We start from the raw sequence: 19,458 nt of genomic DNA, 5'->3' as shown, positions 1-19,458 counted from the left end.
ATATATATATATTAAACACCATTATTGCCCAGAAAGAAAGATGCAGCTTACTGAACACTTGTTGGTCATACAACAGGGCATGTTGTCACAGTGGGATCCTGCTGTTAATATATAAATCTAAACATCTAAAATAATATCTAAACTCAAACAAACAAAAAACAATCTTTTGGATAATTGGATTTTGTTGTGTTGTTGTTAACTAAAATTCAGATATTAAAAAATAAAGCTGAAATAAACAATGATATTTGAATATGATTAGATAAAAAACTTAACCTGAATAGAATCTTTTTAGATTTTAGATTACATTTTTCAGTGGGGAAATTAAAAATGTTGCCTTGGCAAATATCTGAAATAAGTTAAAGTACTAAAATGACTAAAACCAAAACTGAATTAAGAATGAATGAAAGCTAAACAGAAAGGCACATAACAAAATTACTTAAACTAAAAGCTAATTCAAAATAATAATAACATTTGGAATAGTATATAAATAAGTAACAGTAGAATAATAGTTAGAAATACAGTCCATGAGACAGCTAGGACTGGTTCCTCCTTAACTAGATGTTTTTTTTGGATGTAAATGTTCATTTAGCATATAAAAATGTTAGATTATATTTGAAGTTATATGCTTTAATGTGTCATATATTTGTATGTGTTGTGTATATAATGATTAAGGTCATTCATATGAAGTATGTGATGAGTGTTTATCTTGCAGGTGGCTGTGCTGAATAATTATGAGCATCTAGTTAAAATCCTGCTGGATAGAGGAGCCGATCCAAACATTCAGAACCAGGTCAGAACCTCCTAGACTAATAAAACTACATAGTATATCAGTGATACTACATTAACACTGGTGTGCACCTGTTGTGTGTGTGTGTGTGTGGTGAATCAGCCTGATGCTGGCATGTTTCCATGGGCACCTGGATGTGGTGCAGTTCCTGCGCAGCTGCGGGGCGTCCTGGAGCTCTCGGGACGGATCGGGCTCCTGCGCTCTGCACTGGGCCGCAGCTGGAGGACACCTACCTGTCCTGCACCACCTCATGCAGGACGGGTGTGAGGTCAGAGGATGATGAACATCAGTGTTTGATTTTAGGTGTACCTGATTTACACCTCATAATGTTCTCCTGTGTCTCAGGTCGATGTGCGGGACGACGCCTCCTGGACGCCCCTCATGATCGTATCGGTTATGACCGGAGACACAGCTGTAGCTTCACTGTTAATCACAGCTGGTGCTGATGTTAATGTACAGGACAGAGACGGGAAAACACCACTGATGGTAAGAACTCAAACTGTGCTGTAACATCTCAGCATGTAATAAACCAATAAATGAGCAGGGGAGGTCAGGACTGACTAGTCAAGCAGACTTGACTTGACTAGTTGTCAAGCTTTTTACTGAAGTGCATATTTGTCACTCTAGGTTTATTCTTGTGTACTGTGTTGGCATTATATATATATATATATATATATATATATATATATATATATATTAAACACCATTATTGCCCAGAAAGAAAGATGCAGCTTACTGAACACTTGTTGGTCATACAACAGGGCATGTTGTCACAGTGGGATCCTGCTGTTAATATATAAATCTAAACATCTAAAATAATATCTAAACTCAAACAAACAAAAAACAATCTTTTGGATAATTGGATTTTGTTGTGTTGTTGTTAACTAAAATTCAGATATTAAAAAATAAAGCTGAAATAAACAATGATATTTGAATATGATTAGATAAAAAACTTAACCTGAATAGAATCTTTTTAGATTTTAGATTACATTTTTCAGTGGGGAAATTAAAAATGTTGCCTTGGCAAATATCTGAAATAAGTTAAAGTACTAAAATGACTAAAACCAAAACTGAATTAAGAATGAATGAAAGCTAAACAGAAAGGCACATAACAAAATTACTTAAACTAAAAGCTAATTCAAAATAATAATAACATTTGGAATAGTATATAAATAAGTAACAGTAGAATAATGGTTAGAAATACAGTCCATGAGACAGCTAGGACTGGTTCCTCCTTAACTAGATGTTTTTTTTTGGATGTAAATGTTCATTTAGCATATAAAAATGTTAGATTATATTTGAAGTTATATGCTTTAATGTGTCATATATTTGTATGTGTTGTGTATATAATGATTAAGGTCATTCATATGAAGTATGTGATGAGTGTTTATCTTGCAGGTGGCTGTGCTGAATAATTATGAGCATCTAGTTAAAATCCTGCTGGATAGAGGAGCCGATCCAAACATTCAGAACCAGGTCAGAACCTCCTATAATCAGAACCAGAGAGCAGAGAGATCAAATGGAGAGACTTTTTCCTAAGATGTTTCTCCTGAAAAAAGATCTTCGTTCAGAGTCTTAATTTGCTCATTATTTGCTGCCATTTTGTCTGGAAAAAAACCCATTTACAAGAAAAAGATCTCATTTGGAGTTTTTCTTTCCTCGAGTCTGACATTTCAACTATTTCTCATCAAATTCCTCCAAAGACCAAATGATCTGCTCTGCGAGCTTTGCTATACACATTGTGTTTTCTGTTAACAACTATTTCCTTTGTGTCTGTTTTTATTTCTCCGAATCAATTTTAGGTGAAACGTGTGACAAAGTTAATACTTAAATGGCATCTGAGTTATGAAAGTGTTCCTCTTGGCTTATTCTTTAATCATAAAGCACATGTTTAGGCTTCACCAATCTGACTGGACTTTTTCTCTGTGTTTTAGGCTGGCATTAATGCTGTGCAAATGGCGCGCGCGTTTGAAAGGAAGGTAAAACGCCTTTCATCTTGATACGGCTCGTAAATCATCTCAAAATGTGTATGTAGCTCTTTGATTAAATTTCTCCATCTTTTCTTTCAGAATATCATCAGTCTGTTTGTGGATAAGAAGTGAGAGAAATGAGACAAACCACATGTCGGTTTCATAAACAACTTTACTAGCGCTGCCCTTTATGCCGACCGTTATTTGTGTGCTGCAGACATCAACGTACAGTATATTATTTCACATTTTCTTGATTAATCAAAGAATTATCATAAAAAAGCAGTTTACACCCGTGACACTGAAGAAAATACGAAAAGTACGTTACAGGAGCAGATTTACTGAGTGCGGATACAACGTGAATCAAAGTGAATAATAGTAAATAATAACTGATTAAAACAAGCAAGGCAGTTAACCTAGAGACACGTGATCATCGTATCAAGTCAGCGTCTAGATCTGAACAGTCTCTGTGCGTACTGTAATGCACTGTGTGGTTTAACACTGTAAAAAGGCAACGGGACATTCGCGATGTTTGCTAATACAGTGAATGAAGATGAATTTACAATGTAAACACTGAGATATAATGGCACTCATAAGGTGTCAGAATAAAGGCCTAAAAGACCCACGTTTGAGATCATAAATGGCTCAGTGGCAACAAATAATAAAGTGAGAAAACTACATTACATACACACTGCAAATGGAGAGCCAAATTTGCAAAGTATATACATTTTGCATGATTTCTTATGAAAATACACTACCATTCAAAACTTTGGGTAACTTTCAGTAAGATTTTATTTTTTGAGAGAAATGAATACTTTTATTCAGCAAGGATGCATGCAATTGATCCAAAGTGACAGTAAAGACATGATGTTACCAACGATTTCTATTTCAACTTTTTATTAATCAATAATTCTGAAAATAGTCAACAGCGGCACAAGTGTTTTCAACATTGATAATAATCAGAAATGTTTCTTGAGCAGCAAATCAGCATATTAGAATGATTTCTGAAGATCATGTGACACTGAAGACTAAACAAAATATATTAAAAAAAAAACAAAAACAGTTATTTTAAATTGTAATAATATTTCAGAATATTACTGTTTTTTTTACTGTATTTTGGTCAAATAAATGCAGCCTTGGTGCACAAAAGAGTCTTCTTTCCAAAAAATGTAATATAAAACCTTCAGACTTTTGAGGGGTAGTGTGTATATTTTTGATTTGTGAAAGATGTTTGCATGTCTTTGTTTACAATCTTCTCTATCATTGTGCATCAGGCTATCATTCTTACAATTCAATTTAGTCATACTATGTTAGTTAATATTATGTAGTTCCTCAAAGTGGTAAGTTACAGAAAATATTTACTCACCAAAACTAATTTGAGTAACACTTAAAGCCTTTATGTATAATGCATTATAAAGATATACAGAATGTTCAGTTAAATTCATTATAATATTTGAAGGTTTATTTGTCATGTGTTTTAATGCATTATACTTTCTAAAGGTGTAACAATGAACAGATAAGTATTATAATTGTATAAATATTATAAACTGTGGTTGCAATTATTCATGAGATCATACAGTGCATAATTAATGCATTAAAACTAAGTTTATAATGCATTATTATATATAAAGGCTTTAAGTGTTACCCCAATTTGTGTTTATTTTGACCCTGCTGTTGACAGTAATTCATGACCATAATCACTGCAAAAACTCTTTATTTCTAAATGTTTTGTGCACATCCGATTATTTTAGTGCAGTGTGTTCATTTACCCTGACAAATCGCCCATGAACCTTTGCCAGTGATTCAAAACCACTGACCGCAGCGTGTTTGAGGGACACCAGAGGGATTATGGGACTATTCAGAGAAGGATTCATGTGTCTGTTTTCATTAACCACAATCCACTTTTAATGCTCCATGTGGCAACATTATTTGGGTCGATAAGAAAGGAAATCCATGTAATTTGTTTAATCATTTCCCCACAGTAACTATTTCAAAGTACATCTATGAGAATATGGCTGCATGGCCATGAAATCAGGGCCTGGTTTGGCTTTCTGGCTCTCAGATCTTTCCAGTCAGTAAAGGTCTTCTCAAAGCTGAGATCTCCTGAGTGAACCGTCTATCTGAACATCTGACAGGTCACAGGAACACAACATCTGTGTCTGTCGATCATCCTTACCAGCTTTGAAATCAACAAAAGCTGGACTTGGTGCATATCATTTGTTGCAAATGTTTTCATACTCACAAAAAAAAAGACTTATTTAGACATGTGAAATGGAGAGAATTCAGAACATTATACAGCTGCACAGTATTGTACACGCTGTGTTGCATGTCCAGATCATATTTCACCTCAAAATCAAAAATCAAAAAGAAAGACAATGTTTTGAAGACTGATTGCATTGTGATATTGTAAACACATTTACTAATTTCTCATTACTGCAATACAATAATGAAAATAATCCTGACTGGATGCTTTTTAAACGAATGAATTTGTTTGTTTGCAAAAATAAATTCAGACTGAAAAAGAAACTGAAGCTTAGTTTTTAACAATAAGATTTCTATGACAAAAATTAAGCACATTTTCACTCAAATTCCCAATAATGCAAAGTAAAAATAAATAAATAATAATAATATATCATTTAAATTGTAATATTTTCAATAGTATTTGCTTTGCTGCTTATTTTTGTGTGTGTTTTACATACAAAAAAATAACTAACATGCCTGAATATTTTTTTTTTGTTTCGTTTTAAATTCTAATTATTATCTATGATGATTCTCATTAGATTTTTAGGTTCCGAGATCTAAACTTAAGTCGAGGGGTGACAGAGCTTTTTCTATTGCTGGTCCAAAATTGTAGAATAGTCTCCCTCTTATCTATAAGATGAATTTCCACTGAATTTAAATCAAAGTTCAAAACCTTTTCCTTTTCGCTCAGGCTTACATCGGTCTTTGATTTTTAAAAGTCACATTTTTGGGGATTTTGATGTTGACTCCCTTTATCATTGCTTTGCGGTCTTTTTATTCTTTCTGTCTTTTTTTTATATATTCATCCTTTGTCTTTTTTGTACAGCACAACGGTCAACTACTGTTGTTTTTATTTGTGCTATATAAATAAAATTTGATTTCATTTCATTTTCATTACTTTTTAAAATATTTTTGTTACTATACTAAAAAATTACTTCAGTAATGAGAATCATCATAGATAGCCTAATATTTAGAATTTTTAAAAAAGCTAAATATTCAGATGTATTCGAATAATTAAAATATCAGGGGGAAATAAGCTTAATTGTCTTAGAATTAAAAACAAGATACCTTAAAAAAATTTATAAAAAAAACACCTATTATTTTTTAGCCGAAAAATGCCTATTTTACTTTATGCAAAATTGTATTTCTTTTGTTCCCTTTAATCTGGGATAAAATATGACCTGGACATGTTATCGTGAGATTATTTTTATATAGGTTTCTTCAACATCCCTTAAGTATCACTGCAACTGTAATTCAGGTTTAATCATGTATGTCTGAAACTAATAAAATGGCCATTAAATCAAATGAAATTGTTAAAAAGCCCTTTTCATATACCAAATGACATCACAGACACAGAACCATCAACTCCCAATTCACGTTTCCATTAAATCTGGTTTACAAACCAGTTTAGCATCCACATGATGTGGTTCGTGTTCACAGATAACACGTCTCGTCTTTATCTGTTGGTACACAGTCGAAAAATGTCAAAACAACAACAACAGCAACAACAAAAGGACAATCAGGTAAACGTGGGCGAACCACCGATTGCTACAATTGAGAAAGTGTCAACCACAGTGCACTGTGCTCAAATAAATACGCTCGTAACCGACATAAATAACACGTGACATGTACCTGAGCTTGGACTCATAGCACCGTTTAGAGGGAGAGCACCGCTGGGGTCAAAGGTCACCCCTCGCATCACCACGTGTCCCGCAGAGGTTCATAGTGCAAAAAGCGAGCGTCTCCAGGGACGAGATCCCTTCTGTCCGGCTCTCAGCTGCTGAACGTCACTCCGGCTGTGAAGCGAGGCTTCGGCAGGGTGGGCGGCTGTTTAGGAGGAGGCCTGCAAGTCCGGTAATAAGTTAATCAAAAAAGCATCCATCGTCTTAAAGGAATAGCTCTCCCAAAAATGAAAATTTGATGCTGTAAATCCTCATGTAAATGTGTTTGTTTCCTTATCGAAACAGATTTGGAGTAATATAGCATTCCATCACTTGCTCACCAATGGATGCTCTGCAGTGAATGGGTGCCGTCAGAATGAGAGTCCAAACAGCTGATAAAAACATCACAATAATCCACAAGTAATCCACAGCACTCCAGTCCATCAGTTAACATCTTGAGAAGCCAAAAGCTTTGTATGTAACAAAAAAATCCATCAATAAGATTTTTTTTTACACTTCAAACCATCATTTCTGGCCAAAATAGGAGTCCATAATAATGCTTCCTCCAGTGAAAAAGTCTATCTCCTGTTGTCTCTCATATCAAAATCCACCCACATATTTGTTTAGAGCTGTTTTGGACTCTTTTGACTTGTAAACGGTGCTTGATCTGTGCACTGGAGGAAGCGTTACTATGGATTATAGATAGTATTTTGCCAGAAATTATGGTTTAAAGTTTAAACGTCTTAATGATGAATTTGTTTCTTATAAACACACAGTTTTGTCTTCTCAAGATGTTAACCGATGCACTGGAGTGGTGTGGATTATTGTGATGTTTTTTATCAGCTGTTTGGACTCTCATTCTGACGGCACCCATTCACTGCAGAGCATTCATTGGTGAGCAAGAGACGTAATGCTACATTTCTCCAAATCTGATGAAGAAACTCATCCTAGATGGCTTGAGGGTGATTACATTTTCAGCAAATGTAAATTTTTGGGTGAACTATTGCTTTAAATGATTTGACACTTTGGGCAGGTGTTCCTTGGGTGTATTTGTACCTGCAGGGCTGTGGGTGAGGCGGAGCGGGTCGCGGGGCGGATGGAGTCGGGATGGGCGCTGGAAGTCGCACGGCCGAAGGGTTCCGAATCACCCGGACGTTTCGACCCAGTGGGTCTGCGGGAAGAGGCTTCTGGGGTGCACTGGGCTTCTCGAATGCCTGTTAGAAATTTGAGGAACTGAACTGATTACACACAAAAATAAAAGCTCTTTATTGGCTTTATATAGAACCATTAACACCGATGGAAACTTCCCATTACAAAAAGGTTCTTTGTAGTAGCAAAATTAAGATGATTGAAAATTGAAAAAAATGGTTCTTTTAATAACTGTTCACTGAAAGGTTCTTTGTGGAGCCATTAATGGTTTCAATTTTTGTTCAAACTTCTTAAGATACTAACGTCTGCAATCCAGTCAATTTGAACTTAAACAGTTCTCATCAAATGGTCTGAGCTGCTGTTTACATACATTTTTTATAGCTCTATACTCTACTGTATGTAATCAACTGTTTGTCTATCGTCTATTTTTATTTCTCCTAAGGAATTTTAGCAACCTACAGCAACAGCACATGTTGTGTGTACATTTATAGTACATTTTTGGAACTTTTGAAAGCCAATTTTCAATATTACTGAACTGATTACACACAAAAATAAAAGCTCTTTATTGGCTTTATATAGAACCATTAACACCTATGGAAACTTCCCATTACAAAAAGGTTCTTTGTAGTAGCAAAATTAAGATGATTGAAAATTGAAAAAAATGGTTCTTTTAATAACTGTTCACTGAAAGGTTCTTTGTGGAGCCATTATTGGTTTCAATTTTTGTTCAAACTTCTTAAGATACTAACGTCTGCAATCCAGTCAATTTGAACTTAAACAGTTCTCATCAAATGGTCTGAGCTGCTGTTCACATACATTTTTTATAGCTCTATACTCTACTGTATGTAATCAACTGTTTGTCTATCGTCTATTTTTATTTCTCCTAAGGAATTTTAGCAACCTACAGCAACAGCACATGTTGTGTGTACATTTATAGTACATTTTTGGAACTTTTGAAAGCCAATTTTCAATATGTTTGTGTTGCATGGAAAGAAAAATGATGCAGGGTTCAACAATAAGGGTTAATACTGACTGACCTTTCATTTTTGGGTCACTGACCAACTCTTGATAAATACTAGTTCCTTTCTTTTATCCACCAGAGGGCAGTACAAGCTTATTTAACGTTGCTGCATGAGTTTTGTGCTGTATGTGGCTTCACTGCTGCCATGGCGACTCTCTCCAGGGGTCATGCGCCACTTTCATATGTTCCAAATCTACACGCTGACTATGAGGTAATTATAACCTGCTACCTGCTCTCCATCTGCTCCTCATTCTCTCTCATCTCCACAGAGATCCAAACATGATTTCACAGCTCGCATCCCTCTGTCCTTTACATTTTAATATAGAGCTGAATTGCTCTGAACTGCTCATATCTCAAGCGTTGCATGATTGCTGATGACAGAGGCTCTTTGTTTTTGTGGCTGATTAAAAGGTCTTGAGAAAGCTCGAATGGAGGGGCTCTCATGCGTCTCCTCGCTAACGCTTCCCCAGCAGAAAGTTTTGAAGAGCTGAATTAATCAAATGAATTGCATACATCAATACACACTGAGGAAACCCCCAAAATGAACATAATTCCAAGATATTGTGTCAGAAGAGTAGAAAGTGGGTTTAGAATTCAAAATATTATTTCTTTCCATATTTCATTGAACATAAGCCGAACAAAGCCTTATAGGACACAGCAATGCGTTTTTAAAATCGAGTTTGTCAATCTGTCTGAGGCAGACTATTTTATGCAGTGTCAAAACCTTGAGTTTCCGTTCTGTTCTGATCGACTCGCTCAGTCTTTTATTGGCTGGCCAGAGGCTTCACTCTGCATTTTCTTTGGATTGCATGAACCTCTGAACACACTTGAGATTTAACACAGAGCTCTAATGAAAGAGGCCTGTTCACACCACTGGAGTGCCAACATTAAACTGTAAAACTATTATAAAATACTATGGTGGGCATTAAAAATGAGCTCTATCTTGCCATTGCAACACTTCTGGGGAATGAGAGAGAGCAATAAAAAGAAATGAATTCAGTAAAGTACAATGTACCTGCTGACATGTATAGAAGTGTACACAATGTTATTATGAGTGGTACGATTGCTCATTATAGTTATTGATTTGAACAAACTCCCAATAGTATCAAAATCCATGTGCTGTTATTTTTTCTCGGTATCAGACTGATTTTCACCTGCTGAATGATTAAACAGGTCAGAAAATCTCAAAAGACACACACTGAAGGAGGGGCCCATGACAAATCTAGAGATAAACATACAGAATAGGGCTGTCAAAATTTTCAGAATATTCGTCGAATATATAAAAATCCACATTCGAATGCAAAAACGTTGCATTTGAATTTTAGGTCTGCGTTAGCCGTCAGGCAGCCTATCAGTGGCACACGAAATGCGACGATGTAAGTGTCATTGCATTTTAATGCTTTTGTTAGCCTATCCAGCTGAACCCACTAGATGCGGCGCTGCTACTTTGTTCATTCAATATTTTTCTAATATAATTCGAATTTTGATAATTTAAGTAGAAAATTCGAATTTAGTTTTTCAGTCACTTTGACAGCCCTAATACAGAACACCCTAGCAAACGCCCTAATCGTATTAAAATGCCCTAATACCCTCCCAGAACACTTTAGCAACCACAAAACAACAAACAAGGAACCACCTAGAACACCCTAGCGATCAGCCAGAACCACCCACAACACTCCAGCAACTATCTAACACCCAAACAACCATATGGAACACCCTAGCAGCCACCTAAGAAATGCCCTAGCAACCACCCACAACACCCTAGCAACCACCTAACAACGTTCTAACAACCACCCATAACACCCTAGCAACCACCTAAAAGCCACCCCAATGACCCAGTACCACTCAGAACACCCTTGCAACATCTAACGACACCATAGAAACCAAACAGAACACCATAGCAACAACCCAGAACACCTATCAATACCATAGCAACCACACAGTACCACCTAGAACATGCTAGAACCCAACTTACAATACCCTTGCAACCACCCAGAACACTATAGCAACCTCACAGAACACCCTAGCATCCTAACAACCACCCAAAACACCCATCCACCAAGCAACTACCAGGAACACCCTAGCAACCATCTAACAATCAACAAGAACCACCCATAAAGAACTTTCAACTACCTAACACCCTAACAACCACCCAAAACACCCTACCATCCACCTAGCAACCACCCAGAACACCCTAACAATACCTAGCAACCAGCCAGAACACCCTAGCAATCACCAAGAACCACCCATAACAAACTAGCAACTACCTAACACCCTAATAACCACCAAAACATCCTGCCATTCACCTAGCAACCACCCAGAACACACTACCGTCCACCTAACAGCCACTAGGAACACCTGAGCAACATCTAGCAACCATCCACAACCACCTAGAAATCACCAAGAACCACCCATAACAAAATAGCAACTACCTAACACCCTAACAACCACCCAACCATTAACCTAGCAACCACCCAGAACACCCTACCATTCACCTAGCAACCAGCAGGAACACCCTAACAACACATAGCAACCAGCCAGAACCACCTAGCAATCACCAAGAACCACCCATAACAAAATAGCAACTACCTAACACCCTAACAACCACCCAACCATTAACCTAGTAACCACCCAGAACACCCTACCATTCACCTAGCAACCAGCAGGAACACCCTAACAACACATAGCAACCAGCCAGAACCACCTAGCAATCACCAAGAACCACCCATAACAATCTTGCAACTACCTAGCACCCTAACAATCACCCAAAACACCCTATTATTCATCTAACAACCACCCAGAACACCCTACCAATGCCCAAGCTACCACTCAAAACACCCAGTCTTGTTTTATATATGCAACTGCTACAGCGCTGGCATATTTCCACTCACCATGGCGATCTTGCAGACATTCTGGCAGGCCAGGCCACGGCCGGCCGTTCCCACTGCTGGAGCGGATGTGTATGTGTGTGTGAGTGCTGGTGGAGGGGCTCTGGGTGGAGACGAGTGTGTGTGTGGTGGTGTCAGTGGAAGGCCAAGTGCCAGCGGCAGCGGGTGAGAGAGGTGGACCGGAGGGCACGGGGGCAGCCGGCGGAGACCATGAGACGGGACCACAGAGTCCACCGTCTGGAGAGGAGACTGGGGCTACAGAGACACAGGTAAAGATCATGTTTGACTGACAATGAATATTTCAATAAACATTTAATATGCAGGATGCACAAAGCAATAAAGCAGAGTTCACACAAAATGTATCATTTCTGTCATTTATTCACCCTCATATCACTTAAAAATAGTTTGACTCTTTCTTTCGAGAAACACAAAATGAGATGTTAGGCAGAATGTTCAAGCTGCTTTAACATATAATGAATGTGAATGATGCTGTTAAACTAAAAAAACAACAATAAATCATCAGATAGTCACACTTTTAACATTTTTTGTATTTTGTTTTAGCTCTTATTTATATAGTTTCAGTTTTCATTTTTATTTGAAAAAATTTGTAATTTAGCTATGTGCTTTTGTTATTTTTGTTTGTTTTATAATATTTCTATTTTGCTTTAATTTATATTTTAGTTATTTTAGTACTTCAATTAAATTAATTTCACTTATTGGCTATGGCAACATTTCTAATTAGTTTTTTTAAGATTAGGTTTTTCCATCTAACATTTTTATTTTATTTTAATTTAAATCGTTTTTTTTTTTATTTAGCAATAACGTCACTCAACTGAGATACTACAGTGGCTTTAGAAGATCTGGAATATAGTGCATGAGTCATATGGTCTATTTTTATAGTGTATGTATTGAGTTTAATGTCATTTTCAGAGCATGAGAGCACCATTCAGTATGAGAAAGAGCAGCTTGAACATTCTGCATAACGTTTCCTTTTGTGTTCCACAGAAAAAGAGAAAGTCATACAGGTGTGGATCAACATGCAGCTGAGTAGATGATGTTTAATTTTTGGCTGAGCTATCCTTTTTAAATGACACAAATGAGTCTCATATGAGCACACACTCACACATCAGAGCTGTTTTGAGCTCTTGACCTGCAGCCAGATGTGACAAGAACAAAAAGAGAAACCAGACCGAAACTGTGTGTGTGTGTGTGTGTGTGTGTGTCTGTATAACCTCACCATGCCTAACATCAAACAGACCTACATCCTCTATCTATCCTAATACCGTCACACATTATGAGGACTAGATACTGCAGCCGCTCTTAAAGGAACAGTTCACTAAAAAATATACATTTACTCACCTTTAAGTTGCTCAAACCTGTATTTTCTTTGAAACGAAAAAGCATGAAATGAAGTGAAGTGGAAACAAGATTTGAATGCTACATGTAAGATTATCTTTGAAAAACTAAAATTTCAGCCACTTTCTAAAAGCTTCAGAATATAGTACTTATTATACTATACTCTATAAGATAATATTTTTATGGTGTTTCTGCTACTGTTTTCATAATATGTTAAAGAGCAGTGTGAACATTTCTTCATACTATCTTATTTTGTGTCCCACAGAAGAAAGAAGGTCATACAGGTTTGGAACGACATGAGGGTGAGAAAATAATTACAAAATGATTCAAAATTTTGGGCTCAGTAAAATATATATTTTTAAAAAAGAAATTATACTTTCATGCAGCAAGGATGCATTAAATTGATCAAAAGTGACACTAAAGACATTTATAATGTTACAAAAGATTTCTATTTCAAATAAATGCTGTTTTTCATTACTTTTATTCATCAAAGTATCCTGAAAACAAAATATATCACTGTTTCGATAAAAATATGAAGCAGCACAACTGTTTTCAACATTGAACTATTTCTTGAGCAGCAAATCAGCATATTAGAATGATTTCTGAAGATCATGTGACACTGAAGACTGGAGAAATGATGCTCAAAATTCAGCTTTGCATCATAGGAATAAATTACATTTTAACATATTCACATAGAAAACAGCTATTTTAAATTGTAATAATATTTCACATTTTTTCTGATCACATAAATGCAGTCTTGGTGAACACAAGAGACATTAAAAAATGCAAAAACTTTTGAACAGTCTCTCTCTGTCACACAGTGCAGGCTATCCGGTGCACCACAGGGGTCAGTCATGGTACTTTGCACATCTTCTAATCACAGATCTGAACGGCTTTACTCAACAACAGCCCTGAGATCACAAATGCATCCACAATCCATCTGGCTGACAGGCGTCTCTACTGATTTTCCAACAATTTGTGAGAGCTCGTGTGGTCTGACAGCTAAAGAGCAGGTTTCAAACGCGGAACGCTCACTTTGTCTTTCCTGTGCTTTTTATTAAACAAACCTCTTGAGTGAGAGATGGACAGCAACTGTCACTCAGAAAAGAAATAAAATAGTGAAGCGAAACACATATGCATGCAAGTTTATGCACAAATATGAAATATGCATATGCGTCTCTCTCAATGCATGTGTGCGCGCATATGCATGCAATATGTAACTGAGGGATGACACACACCTTATATATGCTGACACTTTGTGGTAAAGCTGAAGTCTGACGTTGAGGAGACGTTCTGTACGTGGAGTGTGTTTGAGTCCCAGTATGTGTGTGAGCGAATGAGAGTGTGGGTGGTGGACTGTTCAGTCTGTTGGGTCCCACAGACCTGCAGCAAAGCACAAATACAGAACCCAATGTAAGATATCGCAATAATGATGTGCATTTTTACCAACATCCCATCTAAAAAGGAACCTCCTCAGACCTTCACATTCTAGCAATGTTCTCTCAAAGTTATGAACAAACATTCACAATAACATCTTGCAGTAACTTTATCTGGTCTTTAATAATGTTCTCAAAATGCTTAATAAAGTTCTGAAACCTTGTAGTTGGACATTCATCTAACATTTTTTAAAATGTTACATGTTCCAGAATGTTCAAAGAACATTCAAAAGTAACATTCCCATAATTAAAAAAAATATATAAAATGCAATGTTCCCACATAATCACAGAAAAAAGAATGTTTACATAACAATGGAAATGTTAGCAAAATGTTCTTGGAACATATTTTTGTTAGCTGGGATAAAGTAATTATTTAAATTTTTGAAACTACTAGTTTATTTTATGCAGTTTTGCTTCTCAAGTAAATTGCTCTCATTTGAAGAACATTTCGATGTTCTTTACTGGAAAACAAGACAAACATTCTGATTAAAAACATGATTAATTTGCAGTATAATGAGAATTAGGGGGTTAAACATGCTTAATTATAATCAAAAATATTAATGGTCCTAAAATAAGTTTAATTGTCTTTAAAGAAAAAAATTAAGAAATTGTTTTAAATCAAATATTTGGGATGAAAATAATGTTCCTCTTAAGATTCACCTCCTCAGTAAGTTCTAAATGGAAATAAAATACATCCAATGAAACATTACCAAAGTTAAGCTGTTCACAGACTGCACGGTTATGGCATCACAATCAAGTGCAGATGAACCCACATATCAATATATAATTGCATATTCAGAATTTAGGAATCTCCTTGCTCTGATTAACACTGTGAACTATGGCAACGCACAGAGGTCAGCCAATCACAACACAACTCATTTACATATTGAATTTTCGATACTGTAGCAAAAACAGTCCGTTTAATTCTGCGGGTCAGATATGCAGCAAAATGGTCATGAAAAAACTAATTATGACTTTGTGTGGTGAACTGTACAGCATGGCCTCGTGCACCTTCAAATTGATTGTCTATTTCAGCTGTACAGGTTTAGTACCTCAGTTTTTCAATGGTGTTCTTCTTATTGCTGAAGAACAGACTGAGCAGAGTTTTTCTCTTAATGCACGCGATTATTCCAACACACAGCAGACACAGAAACGCCACCAGGATGCCCACCGTCACACTGCTGCTGTCTGCATGAACAGAAAAACACACACATTGGTGAATTGAGTAGATGTGGTTTAAGTGCAGTATAATAATAATCACGGATACATGTTTAATACCTGTTGGTCTCATCGGGCCGCTGTCCATACTGCCTCCAAACCCAGCTTTATCACAGAACGGAGGAGCCCAGAGTGACTCACAGTGACAGTTCTTATTATTATTACAAACCTGCATGCGACACACACACACACACACACACACACACACAGCAGTGATAACAGACCCTGTCACCTGATCACTGCATTAATACTCAGAACTATACATCATCTCCCTAGTAAACCCTCAATTTAATTGCTAAATGGAAATAAAATACTTTCATTTTATAAATGCAAACACAACAGGCAGGAAATTATTCAGTATCCAACTTTGCCAGTATCATGTGTTTATGTGTGTGTTTGTTGAGCAGTCGTCATGTCCTGCGTGCTGTAAGTGAACCTCCTCAACATCTACCAAAACACTCAAACACTTCCTCTTTCCTCCATTTGGCAGCATTTGTTTCTGGTTCTTCTTTCCTGGCGCTGATGAGCCGCAGATGTTGCACTCAGAGGAACATCTTGATCTAATCTGGAGATTCATGAGCTCATGGGCTTCCACTATCTGTTTCTCACTATCTGCACAAACCTGTAATCAATCCCACCGGTTCTTCAGGAAGACTGCCTTCATAATGCTGGAACACATTCGCTCTGTCAGGTTTCACCCCTCTGTATTTACACAGACCTCATCTGGTCTCATTTTTACTGTAATCTTTACATGCTTTACTTAATTAAATGAAGATTTTAAAAAGCGAGAATTCTTACAGACAATGTAAACGTGTAAAACTATCACCATGTGGAAAAGAAGCTTTCCAACCAGGACCCATCATTAACTCTGACACCTGCCAGCATGAATTAATCAAACTTCTATTTCAGATCAGCCTGAATTGCATTTTTACTTATTTTTATTAAATATATGTAAGTCCTACATGAAGGAGAATGGCTTGAAATCAAGGTCCTCAGTGGTTTTTAGTTGCATGCAAGTCAAAGTAAAATTACGACAATTATGTTCAGTTGAAATCATAATGTATCCTATTGTCAGAGAATTTCCATTCATTCAAAATGTATAACAACAACAGCAACAGCAGCAACAACAAAAGGGAATTACTATAATGTTGGCATTTCTAACTTGTGAAAATCATTCACATTATAGTCAGACACGTGATTATGAGCTGGAAACTCAAATTGTCATTAAAGCTGACTTTGATTCATGTGAAAACAACCAAAATATCAGAACGTCTAAAACCAAGTCCTGTTTTATGCAGTTTTGCTAAATCAATCGTGTTTTAAAGATATTTACAGGAAAACATGACAAAACTATGATTAAAATCATGATTAATTCGTGTTAATGAGAATTGGGAGCCAAAATGTGCCTAATTATCATAAAATTTTCATTTAGCAATTAAATTGAGGGTTTACTAGTGGAAGAAAAAAAAGGAATTATTATATTAAGTTTTGTATATTTTATTTTATATTTATAATTAAAATAATTTTTATTTATATTTTGGGATGACCTTAGTAAACTCAATTGAATTGCTAAATGGAAATAAAATACTTTCATTTTACAAATGAAAACATGATACAGAAATATAGGCAGGAAATTATTCAGTATCCAACATAGCAAATCAGTTACAATACGCTAAAATTAACATCATGATTTTCTGTAAAGCTGCTTTAAAACAATGCGCGCTCTACATAAGAATTTGACTTGAATTAATCATGTAGCCATGCACTTTGCCATCATAATTAAAAGAAATCACACTAAGCCCAGTTTGGCATTATGAGTGCAGCCAAAGAAATGAATAATTGATGAGACGGAAGACATGAAGACGAGCTGTCATCGTGTAATTATGATAATCCTGACATGAGTGTCACATTAGATTCAGATTCCTCATCTTATCAAGAACATTTCTACACTGTATGGGCTTCTGGAGCTGATACTGTATGTAGGTCTATGGAGATGAAACTGTCCCATTACACGTTCAGATGGATGCTGCTTAAAGCCAACGTGAAATCCTGTCCACCAACCATTCAGATATATTTCTGAGTGAAACGGTAAAGACAGTCAGATATATACTCACCCCGTGTCCGCTGCACTTGGCCGAACAGTCGTGAACCCCGAGCACACTGATGTTCTGACACTGTCTGTTTATACACATCTACACACACACACACACACACACACAGAGAGAGAGAGAGAGAGACGTCAGAGATGATTGACAGCTCAACACCCAAACATACTGACAGGGTGGAAACGTGTCTCATACTGTGAATGTGTCACATGCAATTCAGTTTCACACACATTTACTGCTTTATAACTTCATTTTATTAATACTATGATGTCAGGGTTATTTCCAATTATGTCAGGATGTGACCAATGACCAATTCTTTCCTTAGTTAACAAGCCTGATTTCATTCACAACTCAATTTTGACTAAACATGCAGTTATTGCATTTTGCTTTTGCATGGCACCAACGACTTCTATTGATTTTGATATATAAATGAATTATAATGATGTCAGATCAGGGCCAGAAATAAACTATTGATTGAGGCAAAATGCCAACAGTGTAAACTCTATGACATTTGTGACGTTTGACATGTTTCATAATACAGTATTCTCGGCATATCAGGAAAATAATGCGGAGTTTTACATATAAATATGAATTTAGTAAACCTATAATAAGCCTAATTTACATAGAAATGTGATGTTTGGCACAATTTCTGCACATTTAACTAGAATACATGTAGTTAGTAAATAATATGCCAGTCTTTGAGCAAAAAAAAAATTGCCTATAAATGTATATATAGAGTAAATGTTATTTATTTAAAATGTATGAAAAAAATCCAAAGGTAAAAATGCTCCTGAAAATCAATTCTAGGGAGCAAATAAATAATATTCAAATACATATTTATAATAATTATTAGAAAAGACAGACAAACCTATAGCTATCCATTAAGATAATAACAGTAATAATAATATACTTTATTTATGAATTTTAAGCTTTGAGAACATCCCAAAGGAAGACTAAAGTGACTATATAGTTAACAAAAAAGCATCACAACCCTCTACGCACACCTTGGCAATATATTCGACATTGGCTAGTACATTTTTTTGTTTACTCGCCAGACTGATATACTATTTTACACACACACACACGTTTACTTGGCTATCTAAACGGGGACATTACATAGACTTCTATTGTTTTTATATACAGATAGTTATACACTTTTTAACCTAAACCCACCCCTAACCCTACCCCTCGCAGAAAACCTTCTACCTTTTTTCAATTTCAAAAGTAAAAAAAAACTTTGTTTACTTATCGTTGGTCATAGGTAATAGTAATTATTATTAAAAGATACTACTAATACTACTTCTACTACTATTATTATCTGCTGGGTTCATGAATATTAATCACATTGTCAGCGTTCGCGCGAATTGATTTGCTGAAATCAAAACAGGGACGGTAATAGATGAGCGCCGGCCAATGAGAGCTGTTCGCGCATTAGCTCCGCCCACTGCAGAGAAACCGGCATATCTTCTGCTTGTTCTTAAAAGCTGAATAATTCATGAATTAAATACTTTAATGATGTATATTCAAAACATAGTTGTGAGCTGAAATGAGCACTGCACATATATATATATATATATACAGTATATATATATATATATATATATATATGATACTATAGATACTAATATA

The 19,458-nt window shown here is 35.9% G+C and overlaps 2 protein-coding genes across 2 annotated transcripts in view; one reads left to right on the top strand and one right to left on the bottom strand.

The window, feature by feature from the left end:
* The window catches only part of fank1 (fibronectin type III and ankyrin repeat domains 1), a 6,232-nt gene extending 2,722 nt beyond the window's left edge, over nucleotides 1–3,510 (top strand). Inside the window, exons 7-9 of the mRNA XM_016253570.1 lie at nucleotides 713–790; nucleotides 2,722–2,766; nucleotides 2,857–3,510. Coding sequence (XP_016109056.1) covers nucleotides 713–790; nucleotides 2,722–2,766; nucleotides 2,857–2,889 — 156 coding nt within the window. The 3' untranslated portion in view covers nucleotides 2,890–3,510. The remainder of the gene's footprint in view (nucleotides 1–712; nucleotides 791–2,721; nucleotides 2,767–2,856) is intronic.
* Nucleotides 3,511–6,100: 2,590 nt separating this feature from the next.
* The window catches only part of LOC107567806 (disintegrin and metalloproteinase domain-containing protein 12-like), a 105,386-nt gene continuing 92,028 nt past the window's right edge, over nucleotides 6,101–19,458 (bottom strand). Inside the window, exons 17-23 of the mRNA XM_016253574.1 lie at nucleotides 17,839–17,916; nucleotides 15,785–15,893; nucleotides 15,559–15,694; nucleotides 14,309–14,453; nucleotides 11,718–11,969; nucleotides 7,713–7,870; nucleotides 6,101–6,838 (exon numbers count right to left, since the gene is read on the bottom strand). Coding sequence (XP_016109060.1) covers nucleotides 6,769–6,838; nucleotides 7,713–7,870; nucleotides 11,718–11,969; nucleotides 14,309–14,453; nucleotides 15,559–15,694; nucleotides 15,785–15,893; nucleotides 17,839–17,916 — 948 coding nt within the window. The 3' untranslated portion in view covers nucleotides 6,101–6,768. The remainder of the gene's footprint in view (nucleotides 6,839–7,712; nucleotides 7,871–11,717; nucleotides 11,970–14,308; nucleotides 14,454–15,558; nucleotides 15,695–15,784; nucleotides 15,894–17,838; nucleotides 17,917–19,458) is intronic.

Source organism: Sinocyclocheilus grahami, unplaced genomic scaffold (genome assembly GCF_001515645.1).
Source record: "Sinocyclocheilus grahami isolate Dianchi unplaced genomic scaffold, SAMN03320097.WGS_v1.1 scaffold1189.1, whole genome shotgun sequence".
Classification (NCBI taxonomy): domain Eukaryota; kingdom Metazoa; phylum Chordata; class Actinopteri; order Cypriniformes; family Cyprinidae; genus Sinocyclocheilus; species Sinocyclocheilus grahami.
Note: the sequence above shows the minus strand (reverse complement) of the source record. Positions and strands in the feature narration are given on the sequence as shown.